The 12,633-nt window shown below is 40.7% G+C and overlaps 1 protein-coding gene across 2 annotated transcripts in view; it reads right to left on the bottom strand.

Moving 5' to 3' along the window:
• The window catches only part of ATP6V0A1 (ATPase H+ transporting V0 subunit a1), a 55,908-nt gene extending 43,733 nt beyond the window's left edge, over positions 1 to 12,175 (bottom strand). For both annotated transcript variants that reach the window (XM_068531499.1, XM_068531500.1), the window contains exons 1-2: positions 12,063 to 12,175; positions 10,006 to 10,169 (exon numbers count right to left, since the gene is read on the bottom strand). In XM_068531499.1, coding sequence (XP_068387600.1) covers positions 10,006 to 10,122 — 117 coding nt within the window. In that variant the 5' untranslated portion in view covers positions 10,123 to 10,169; positions 12,063 to 12,175. The remainder of the gene's footprint in view (positions 1 to 10,005; positions 10,170 to 12,062) is intronic.
• Positions 12,176 to 12,633: the final 458 nt, after the last annotated feature.

Here is a 12,633-nt window from a genome sequence, read left to right as displayed (position 1 = left end):
GATTGGGATTGACATGTATACACTGATGTGTATAAAATGGATGACTAATAAGAACCTGCTGTATAAAAAAATAAATAGGGCTTCCCCGGTGGCGCAGTGGTGGAGAGTCCACCTGCCAATGCAGGGGACACAGGTTCAAGCCCTGGTCCAGGAGGATCCCACATGCTGCGGAGTGGCTGAGCCCGTGCGCCACAACTACTGAGCCTGCGCTCTAGAGCCCGTGAGCCACAACTGCTGAGCCCATGTGTCACAACTACTGAGCCCACACGCCTAGAGTCTGTGCTCTGCAACGGGAGAGGCCACCGCAGTGGGAGGCCCACACACCGCGGTGAGGAGTGGCCCCCGCTCGCCGCAGCTGGGGAGAACCCATGAGCAGCAACGAGGACCCAACACAGCCAAAAATAAATAAATAAAATAACTAAATTTTTTAAAAAGTAAATAAAATAAAATTTAAAAATTCAAAAAAAAAACACAATGCAGCCATAAATAAATTAATTAATTAATTAATTTTTAAAAAAAGAATGAACTGTAAGAGAGAGAGAGAGACTGGTAACAGAGAACCTAGTAAGGAAATTATTGGTATTATGTATTACATTAATATTAGACAGATGGAATCTATGGTAAAAACCATTATTAGAGATTAAGAGAATCACTACATAATGATAATAAGAACAATTCCCAGGAAAATGAAACAATTCCAAACTTGTGTGTCCCTAATAAAATGCTTATTTGTTTTTGTTTTGTTTTGTTTTTTTTCACTGAGCAGGCAGTATTCAGCCTCTCATTCAGAAATTTCCACTTCAATAAACAAGACATTCTGAAGTGAAAGTAGCCACAAGACTCATTGTAACTTTACTGGTTTCATAAGCAGGAGTCAAGGTTCAACTGCAGCCACACCATGGCCTGCTTTGGGTAAGGAGTCCTGAAATATGTGGGCAAGGCATTCTCAAAATATTTCAAACAAACATTAACAGAACTACAAGAAAAAACTGACAAATCTGTCTACGTAGAGGGAATTTTAATATAATTTTAAAGCTATTGATACATCAAGTCCGCCAAATATTATAAAGGACAGAGAACATTTGAACAACATAATCAGCTTAATCTAACACTCACACACATTTTCTAACACTGCATCCAACAGTTCTCTCTTCACGAGTTCATTTATAAAAACTGACCACAAAATAGGTCACACAGCAAGTCTCAGTACAGAATTGGTACCATAAAATGTTCTCTATCATGCAATTAAGTTAGAAATCCATATCAAAAATACAACTTAGGGACTTCCCTGGTGGCGCAGTGGTTGGGAGTCTGCCTGCTAATGCAGGGGACACGGGTTCGGGCCCTGGTTTGGGAGGATCCCACATGCCGCGGAGCAGCTGGGCCCGTGAGCCACAATTACTGAGCCTGCGCGTCTGGAGCCTGTGCTCCGCAACAAGAGAGGCCGCGATAGTGAAAGGCCCGCGCACCGCGATGAAGAGTGGCCTCCGCTTGCCACAACTAGAGGGAGCCCTAGCACAGAAGCGAAGACCCAACACAGCCATAAAATTAATTAATTAATTAAAAAAAAAAATACAACTTAACATATTTGGAAATTCTAAAATAGCCCTAAGTAATTCACAGCACAAAGAAAAAGTCATAATGAAAATCTCTCTCTCTTCTTTTTTTTTTTCCGGTGGCCATGCCACGTGGCTTGTGGGATCTCAGTTCCCCAGCCGGGGATCAAACCAAGGCCCTCGGCAGTGAGAGCACACAGTCCTAATCACTGGACTGCCAGGGAATTCCCTGAAATATCTTAAAATATTTAGAATGGAATGATAATGAAAATGGTAAAGATCAAACTTTGTAGGATGCTGTTAAAGTGGTATTTAAAGGGAACTTTATAGACTTAAATGCAAATAGAAAAGACTAAAAAATTAATGTGTCAAGTGTTCAAGAAGTTAAAAAAAAGATAACAGGAAGTAGAAAACAACAAAGAGCAGAAATTGGGACTTCCCTGGTGGTCCAGTGGTTAAGACTCCGCCTTCCAATGCAGGGGGTGCAGATTTGATCCCTGGTTGGGGAGCTAAGATCCCACATGCCTTGGGCCAAAAAACCAAAAAACATAAAACAGAAGCAATATTGTAACAAATTCAATAAAAAGACTTAAAGAAAAAAAAAAAAAAAAGAGCAGAAATGAATAAAAGTTCCTGAAGAAAACAAAGTCAAAAGCTGATTTTTTCTTTTATTCTTCTTTATCATTTTATTTGTTATCATTTTTTCCTAAAAGCTGGTTATTTGAAAAGACAAAATGGACCAAATTTTTATAAGACTGAGAGAAGGCACAAATAAACATAAGAATAAAAAAAGTTCACTACAGATAGAAATTTCAACAGTTAAAATATACCCATCTAGAAACACCAGGCCTAGAAGGTTTAAAGATAGGTTCTTTCAAAGACTAGATAAGCCCAAAGCTTAGAAAAACTATTCCAATGAGGAGACAAATGAAAGGAACATTCCTCAACCAATAAGTGAGATTGGCCAGTATAATCTTTATACCAAAATAAGATAGGAATAGTTTGAGAAAGGATAATTACAGATCAATATCATTTATAAATATAAATGAAAAAATCCTAATAAAATTATTAGGAAATTGAACCCTAAAATTCTTCTGAATACACCTCATGACCGAGTTTCCCAGGCTTACAAGGATGATTTTACATTTAAAAAAATCTATACAAATGGTCTGTAAGGATATGAAAAAGACTCCACATCATTAGCCATGAGGGAAATGCAAATAAAAACCACTGTGAGATACCACTTCACACCCATTAGGATGGCTGTAATAAAAAAAAAAAAAAAAAAAAAAAAGGAAAATAACAAGTGTTGGTGAGGATGTGAAGGAACTGGAACCCTCATACATTACTGGTAGGAATGTAAAGTGGTGTGGCTGCTGTGGAAAGCAGTGTGGAGGTTTTTCAAAGTGTTAGAATTACCACATGACCCAGCAAATCCGGGTACATACTCCTGGGTACCGGAGTATATATACTCCGGTATACTCCGGTATATACTTCTTTGGGTATATACCAAAAAGAAGTGAAAATAGGCACTCAAACAAATACTTGTACATGAATGTTTATATAGCAACATTATTCACAATAGCCAAAATGTGAAAACAACTCAAATATGTTCAGCAACTAATGAATGAATAAACAAAAGTTGGTATATACGTACAATGGAAAATATTCAGCCATAAAATGGAGTGAGCACTGATACATGCTACAACAGGATGAATCCTGAAAACAATATGCTAAGCAAAAGAAGCAAGATACAAAAGGCAATGTATCATATGATTCCATTCATATATAATGTCCATCCAGAATAGGGAAATCCAGAAAGACAGCGGTAGATTAAGTGATTGCCAAGGGCTGGGGCGAGGGAGAGATGGGGAGTGACTGCTATGGGTACAGGGTTTCTTTGCAGGGGCGATTAAATGTTCCGGAATTAGATGGTGGTGATGGTTACACAACCATGTGAATGCACTAAATACCACTGAACTGTACACTGTAAAAGGGTGACTTTTTTGGTATATCTCAATTGAAAAAAACATAGGCAGTGGAATCAGACAATCCTGGATTCAAATCTGTGTGTCCCTGGGGTATTTTCATCTGTGCTGCAGGTTCCTAAACTGTAAAATGACAGTGGTAGGTTCCACTATTCAAAAGGAGGTTCTACTTCTCAGGTTGCTGTAGGAATGCCTGCAGTAATAATGTAAAATGTTCAACATGACATCTATTCAAAAAATGTAAATTGTCCTTATGATCCTACGTGTTAGACAGTAAGGGACTGAAGAATAGACAAGAAGTATGTCAAAGAGAAGAATGAATGAGGGGACAGATAAGCCACAGAAGATTTTGAACAAGTCGAGCAATGAAACATGTCTTGTCTCTCTAAAACCCAGGGCAATATCTTTTGTATAGAAGATAAGTAACAACTAGCTCTATACTGAAACCACTTCTTATACTGAAACCACTCATTTTAATATGCTGCATATTTTCATACTTAAAAAAAGATACAAAAAAAGAAAGAAAAGTACAGATACATGCTACATTATAGATGAACCTTGAAAACATTATGTTAAATGAAAGAAGCCAGACACAAAAGACTACATATTGTATGACTCCACTCACATGAAATGTCCAAGAATAGGCAAATCCACAGAAGCAACAATGAAGATTAGTGGTTACCAGGGGCTGGGGGTGGGGAGTGGGGTTGGGAGGAAATGGGGAGTGACTGTTAATGGCTACAGGGTTTCTTACTGGGGTGATGAAAATGTTCTAAAATTGATTGTGGTGATGGTTGTACAATTCTGTGAATATACTAAAAGTCATTAAATTGTACATTTTAAATGGATAAATTGTATGGTATGTGAATTATATCTCAGTAAAGCTGTTAAAAAAAATTAGTAGGAAAAAATATGGCTATGTAATTCACCAAATTAACGGATTAAAGGAGAAAAAAACATGGCAACCTCAATAAGGAAAGACATTCAATAGAATTCCACAACCATCTGTGACAGTAACTTCAGAAAATCAGAAATTGAAAGGAATCTGCATAATCTAATAGAATTTTCCAAAAAATTAAGAATAAACGTCTTATTTAAATTATAAAAAATTTAAAAGATTCCCCTTAAAGTTAGAAGCAAGACAGGCATACTACATGATAGATACAAAGCATTTTGCCCTATTTCCTTATTAACAATAATCCCAATTTTGTTTAGGGAAGCAACTGCTCAGCTGAAAAAAAAAGAAAACCACCACATTTCCCAGACTCCCTTGCAGCTAGAGTATGCCATAATTTTGGCCAGTGATAAATTAGCAAAGTCTGCTGAGGGTTTCTGGGAAAGTTGCTTTCCTCCATATGTAAGTACTTCCCCCTCCTCCTTGCACTTCTTTCTTCCTGCCTAGAATATGGAAGAAATGCTGGGAGCTGTGGTGGTCGTCTATAAGGACAAAAGCCAAATGCTCAAGGATGGCCAAAAAGAAACACAGAATGATCTTAGGACACTGATGACAGTGTGAAGCTGGGCTTCATGTTACATGAGAAAAGTACACCCCTAACATTTGGGTTTTCGGTTACATACAGCTAAACACAATCCTAACCAGTATTAGCTTGCTCTTACTCTTCATCAACACGTTATGTTACTGGGACTTCTCTGGTGGTCTAGTGGGTAGGACTCCGAGCTCCCAATGCAGGGGGCCCAGGTTCAATCCCTGGTCGGGGAACTGGATCCCGCATGCGTGCCACAACTAAGAGTCTGCATGCCGCAACTAAGAAGGCTGCATGCTGCAACTATGAGCCTACATGTCACAACTAAAAATCCCGCAGGCCACAAGGAAGATCCCGCTGCATGCCACAACTGAGACCTGGCACAGACAAAATAAACAAATAAATAAATATTAAAAAATAAATTTAAAAAAAGTTATGTTATTAAAGGTCCCAATGGATACAGTAAAATAAGAGAAAGAAAAGGGAAAGGATTTGAAAGAAACAGTTCACTCTCTCACAGTGCAGTAAAAAAGATTATATCAAATGTAGCAAAATGTTAACAACTGGTGAATCTACATTAGAGTATTCAGGCTTGAAATTTTTTAAGATAAAAATTTAGGAGGGACTTCCCTGGTAGCACAGTGGTGAAGAATCCACCTGCCAACGCAGGGGACGTGGGTTCGATCCCTCGTCCAGGAAGATCCCACATGCCGCAGAGCAACTAAGCCCATGAGCCCCAACTACTGAGCCTGCGCTCTAGAGCCTGTGAGCCACAACTACTGAGCCCACATGCCGCAACTACTGAAGCCCGTGCGTCTAGAGCCTGTGCCCTGCACCAAGAGAAGCCACCACAATGAGAAGCCTGCGTACTGCAACAAAGAGTAGCCCCTGCTCGCCGCAACTAGAGAAAGCCTGTGCGCAGCAACAAAGACCCAGCGCAGCCAAAAATAAATTAAAAAAAAAAATTTAGGAAAACAGAAAATACTGATAACAAAAAAAGAAAAATAAACTTTATATATATGACAAAATATACCAAAAACAGAGGGAAAAGACAAGCCACAGCCTGGAAGAAGTTATCAGTAGAGGATTAGAAAAAAGATTAGCTTCCAGAGTACATGAAGAACTTGAAAAAAAAATCCTACAAGTCAATACAGAAGACATGCAAACCCAATAGAAAAACAGGCAGATAATATGGACAGACATTCATGGAAAATGAAACCCATTATGTCCGATAAACAAATAAGAAGATACTAAATGTACTAATCTAGAAAATGCAAATTAAAACAACAAGATACCACTTGGCAACCATCAGACTGGCAAATTTCTTTCTGTCTGAGCACAGAGGCGTTGACACAATTGTGGAACGACAGGTACTCTCAACCAGCGATGGGAGCACGAACAGGTGCGTTCACCCTGAAGTTCACTCGGATAACATCTAACGGTTAGGGATGCACACGATGCTCAGCAACGCGCCTCCTGGTTATAATCCCTGGAGCAGCAGCAGGTCCATGAGATCAATACCATTTTCTTGTAACACTAGGACATCATTTGCCTTTTTCATTCTCATTCTCTCATGAGTGTTCAGTGAAGCTTTCCAGAGGCTCATGAGATACATCACAGCAGACTGACTGCAGAAGCAAATGAGAATCCAGCTTTCTGCTAATTCAGACACTAAAAGATTTTCAAAAGTGTAAAAGCAATATCCCTCTTCTCGAAGCTATTTTTTTGTTTTGGAAAACATACCTATTTTTCATAAAAATGTTATGATAACACGTAGTGGGTTTATTATTATAATTTTTAAATGATTTAATAAGTAAATACTTCAAACATTTCTCAGTTTTAATTTCCAGTACAATAATATCACTAACTGTAACTCTTATAAAAGCCCTCTGGGGTCCTCAATTTTTTAAGAGTCTAAAGAGGTCCTTAGACCAAAAAGTTTGAGAACCACTGCCCTGGAGAAACTATCACACATGTATACCACAAGACATATATATGAATCTTCCTTGCACCACTGTAGAGCAAAGAATTGCAATCGACCAAAATGTTCATCAAAAGGAAAAAATGATAAACTGTATATTCTTACAATAACTATATAGCAATTTAAAGGAATGAACTAGCACTATCTGTATCAACATGGTTAAATCTTACAAACATTAAATTTAAAAAGTACTTGCTGAAGGATACACACAACATGAAACCATATACATAGTTTTAAAACATATAAAATTATACTATATATTATTTAGTGATACATACATACATACACAGCAAAAGTGGAAAAAAAAACCAAGGGAATGATAAAAGCAAAGATCATTGTAGAGATTACCTTTGTGGGGGAGGAGAGAGAAATGAATGTCAGGGAAGAAGGATACACAGGAGCTTTCAATTATTTGTGGAATGTTTCTCTTAATTAGATAGTAGAAACATAGTTACAGGCATAACTCATTTTACTGTATTTCACATTACTGCACTTTGCAGCTATCACTTTGTTTTACAAATTGAAGGTTTGTGGCAACCCTGCACTGAGGAAGGGCTGATCAGCACCATTATTCCAACAGCATTTGCTCACTTCGTGTCTCTGTGTCACATTTTGGTAATTCTCTGAGTATTTCAAACTTTTCCAGTATTATATCTGATACGGTGATCAGTGATCTTTTTATTGCAAAAAGATTACGACTTGCTGAAGTCTCAGATGATGGTTAGCATTTTTTAGCAACAAACTATTTTTTAATTAATATATGTACATTTTTTTTTAGACATAATGCTACTGCACACTTAATAGACTATAGTATAGTCTATAGCCTACAGTATAAACATAACTTGTGGGAATCTTAGTTCCCCGACCAGGGATTGAACCTGTGCCCTCGGCAGTGAAAGCGTGGAGTCCTAACCACTGCACCACCAGGGAATTCCCAACGTAACTTTTATATGCACTGGAAACCAAAAAATTTGTGTGACTCGCTTTATTGAGATACTCACTTTACTGTAGTGGTCTGGAACTAAAATAAATATTCATTGTATTAGTCCCTATAATGTTTTGTATGATTGAAATACAGCATAAGTAAAAGTTAAGAACACTGAAGAGACACAATGGGTGTTAGGTAGGGAGACACCATAGTACCAGATAAAGGATTGCAAATTAAGGGTAACTTTGGTTTGATTTAGGTTTCAAGTCTAGAAAACTGGAAGAATATTGATGCATTAGCTCATCTTTAGAAAGTCAGGATGAAGAAATAGTTTGTTAAAAAGGCAAGGTGCTGGGATTTAGACATAACCAGCTTGAGAAGCAGAGATGACAAAAATCTTTTTCGGGGGGAGGTGGGATGGGGGGACAAAGGCCTTCTGAGCTATTTTATTTTATTTTTTTTAATTGAAGTACAGTTAATTTACAATGTAGTGTTAGACAGAAATCTTAGAGAGTTGTTAATTCAGGGATGGTGTTTGGGAGGTCAGGACCAGAGACACAGCTTTGGGACTCGCTGAGTAAAGATGGAAGATTTGAGGACAGATGAGAACACCAAAAGAAAAAAAAAAAAAAAAGTGATAGGGAAGATGTGGGTACGGAGAAGCTTAACCAGAGAGAGCAAAGAAAAGAGTTTCGGGAACACTGCCACCTATGGCAGGAGTAAGGAACATAAGAGAGAGGTTGGTGGAAGATAACAATGAGTTTTCAGAAAGGTAAGAAAAGGAACCAGAGTCAGGGAGGAGGACATTTGAAGAGAGTTGATATAAAAGAGTTCAAAGAGAATAAGGGATAAGACCACATCACTGGATTATATTTGTGCAATTTCGGCTCAGACTGAGAACTTCCTGAAAGCTTGCCAATTCCAGGAAGCTAAAACTGATTAATTCCACCTCTTTCTGACCACTCCTCTTTCATCCATCCATTCATTCCAACAAATATTGATTATCTTTTATGTGGGCACTAAGGATATAATAACGAATGTCTCTGTCTTCCTGGTGCTTAGATCACAGTAGAAGAGCGATTCTTTAATCAGCCAGTCACACTGATGAATGGAAAATCACGACTATGATGAATGCTATAAATGAGAGGTACATGGAGCTTTGAGACTGCATAACAAGGAATTGTTACCTGCCCCCTCCTTTCAGCAGCGTAGATTGTGACTTCAGATTGCAAGCCCCATAGGTCATACTTTTTTTATATTCTTAGACTGTCCATTTTCTTTTGATATCTCCTCCCAGTGCCCAGCATAATGCTTCAGAACAATGGGTATTCAGTATATGCTTACTTATATACTATATATCTGTAACTGGATGCTTCAGATTTTGTAATAAATATGTCCTATTGTGTGAAAGAGCTATGACACTTTCTTTTAATACCGTACTATGGGTGTCAAGGAGCCCAAAAGCAAACTGCAAGCCTTGAACAGGTTAGTTTGATGTCCTCCACCTGCATCCCAAGCAATTACCTTGAGAATGCTTAAGATTATTCTCAAAGCGGTAGCTAGTGAAAGTATGGAAGGACTGGCACAAAACATTCTCAACTCTACAAAGACAACTTGAAATGTACACTCTTCCAATAGTAAGCCAGTGCTATAATGTTATTTTTGCAAATAAAAAGCAAAACGTTCGTCTTAAGGCAAATTGGCCATGACAGGAAAAATAGAGTTCAGCGGTAATCAAGAAGCAGCCCCAGGGCTTCCCTGGTGGCGCAGTGGTTGAGAATCTGCCTGCTAATGCAGGGGACACGGGTTCGAGCCCTGGTCTGGGAAGATCCCACATGCCGCGGAGCAACTAGGCCCGTGAGCCACAACTACTGAGCCTGCGCGTCTGGAGCCTGTGCTCCGCAACAAGAGAGGCCACGATAGTGAGAGGCCCGCGCACCGCGATGAAGAGTGGCCCCCGCTTGCCGAAACTAGAGAAAGCCCTCGCACAGAAACGAAGACCCAACACAGCCAAAAATAAATAAAAAACAAAACAAAACAAAAAAAAAGCAGCCCCATAACTACTTACATCACGAAACTGAACCTTTCCGAGTTCTCCTAACTCACTGACACAACAATAAGCAGCTTCTGACTGTAGAAAAAGCTGGGCCAGTGTCATCTCCTCACTCCGGAAAAGCTCCCCCATGGCAGCAGAAAGGACCGGTCAACTGAGTACCTGGATTTCTCTCCAACCTAAGGCAAAAAGAGAAAATTATACGACCTTGGAATTATCAAGAGGACTGAGAGCAAACAACACCCCAGGAAGCCTCTTCCGTTTTGCATTTCATTTCCTCCACTCCATGCTGACAGGTCTTTAACAACTGTTTTGACATCCTTCTTAGAAAGACAGAAAGGAGAAATTGCAACTGCTGTTACTGAATCTTCTCCCAAAGACTGTCTGATGAACAGTCACTTCCTTTGCAGTCTACGTCAGGATTGAATGACAATAATTTGGGACATCTCAATACATAAGAACGTATTCAGATTAAAAACAGGAACTGGGAATCCGAAACAGCTCTTTAAATACCTTGGACACAATATTATGAGGCAGCTGACATTTTTTTTTTTTCCTGTGTCAGGAAACTAACAGAAGAGACCTCGGTTACCCTGTCATAAAGCATGTCTCCGTTGCATCTAGTTTTCTATCCTCTACTGCTAATTTCTAACAGCCAGCACTGCCCTAAAGGTACGGCTACCTTAAAGGGTTTAACTTTCCAAACTCCTCAGAAAACACCATTTTCTCCCAAAAGAATCTAAACACATAAGCATTAACTTAAAAAACAAAAACAGAAAAACACAGAAACAGCTTACACATTAAGCTCAATTTCAAGTCAAGCATGACAGGAATACATGGTAATGACAAAGCAATTTTAAGTCGCAGAGAATAAGCTTTGGACCTCCGCAGCTTTCTGTTTCTTATCCCCACCTTCAAGATTAACTACATTCTTCCATCTGTTAAAGCTTCGCATGAACGAGCCAATAAAGATTTCCTTTTCAGTCGGTCTTACCGTTACCGGGTAGGAAAGACAATTGGCGCTATCAGTGGTCCTGAAACTGCAATTATTTATTCTCAATCAGCTATTGTAAGGCACAGGCTGTACAGAATCTAAACTCAACAAAATGTACGGTATTTTTAGTATCATGAGGGCATCCCTAATGATAGGTGAAACTGGCATCAAAGGAAGAGCTATTCTTCCGGAAGCCTGGGAGACATTTTGAGAAATGTGAATGACAAAACCTTTGTGCATTTGACGTTCAAGGCAGCAAAACCACGCATTCAGATATAAGCAAGAATTTCTCAAGAGATCATGTAGCTTGACTTTAAGACTGCCTACACCTGAATCATCCAAAACAGCTGTTATCAGATCCCACACTACCCTCAACAAGAATAGATTCCACAACCTCTAAACACATAAAATTATGCCAGATCAGCATAGTTCACAGGCTGCCGATAATGACAGCCTCCAATGAGTTGCCTCCCTGTTTCTGTTCTTTAATGATTACAAGTCTCCCTAGAACATCTCTATCCCACTGGAACCAAAGAGAAAACTAAAAAGGCCACATCAATTCGGGCGCGTGGGGGTCGCAAAAAAAATATGAAGAAACAGTAATCCTGCGCAAGAGGAGTCCAAATAAGGTGCTCCCGAGCCCTGCCTCACGACTGTCATCCAGTCCTCGCCTCCTAACGAGGTGTTCAAATTCACCTGCCTCATTTCCTGTCTACCTAGTGAGAAGGAGGAATTCTCTGAGCCCAGGCACACCTACCTCCTGGAGTGGGGAATAAAAGGGGATAATCCTCAAATGGGGAGCCCCTTTAAGAAGCCCCCCAATTCTTCAGCCTACCCAATAACCTTCAGTTCCTCCTCCTTCCACTTAAATGGGGGAAGGGATCGGGGCCTCCAAAAGGGAGTGAACCTCCTGTTTCTCTGCCCAGAGAAGGGGTGCCCGAAGAGGGGGGAACCCCCATTTCCTCTGAGACCTGAAGCCCCTGCTAATTCCTTTGACAACCGAGGGGGCCGTTAGAAGGGTTTGCGGTGCCCCTCGGAGGCCGCTCCCTGCCGCGCTGTACCTACAGCCCCAGCTCACCTCCAGCCGCGGGCGGGCCAGCCGCAGCCAATGCAGCCGCCGCAGACCAACCCCACAGCCTCCGAAGCTCAAACCCACAGCCTCCGCAGCTCCCGGCCGCAGCACCTCGACGTGCGTGCGTCCGCAAAGCCCCGCCCCCGCGCCGCCGCCGGCCTCCGCCCCCACGATGACCTCATTGCCGTTGGCCAATGGGGTGAGGCCTCGGCCGGAGGCCGCATTGCGGAGTCGCGGGGGCGTGGGCGAGACCCTGCGTGCTGACGCCATCTTGTTCCCGCAGCCTCGGCTGCCGGCCCCGGGAGGGCGGGTGTGTGGGGCGGGCGGCGCAGGTGCTCGAGGCCTTAAGTCCTTGAGCCCTTCAGAATCCCTTCTCACTAATATGTATCCTTGAGGCCAGGTTGCCTGCTTTCCTTATTTTCATACCCAAGGAATTAATTCACAACTTCTTCCTCCTCGAGGGAAGTAGCATGAAGGAGAGATTATCATGAAATGACTGGAGAGCTCGAGCGGAGCTTTAAAGGGCTTCCAGCCCCAGTCTATTCTGCGCGCACGCACACACACATCCTTTTTCCTT

The sequence above is a fragment of the Eschrichtius robustus genome, chromosome 20, assembly GCF_028021215.1.
Source record: "Eschrichtius robustus isolate mEscRob2 chromosome 20, mEscRob2.pri, whole genome shotgun sequence".
In the NCBI taxonomy this organism is placed as follows: domain Eukaryota; kingdom Metazoa; phylum Chordata; class Mammalia; order Artiodactyla; family Eschrichtiidae; genus Eschrichtius; species Eschrichtius robustus.
The sequence above is the reverse complement of the archived record's forward strand: the minus strand, read 5'-3'. Positions and strand labels throughout refer to the sequence as shown.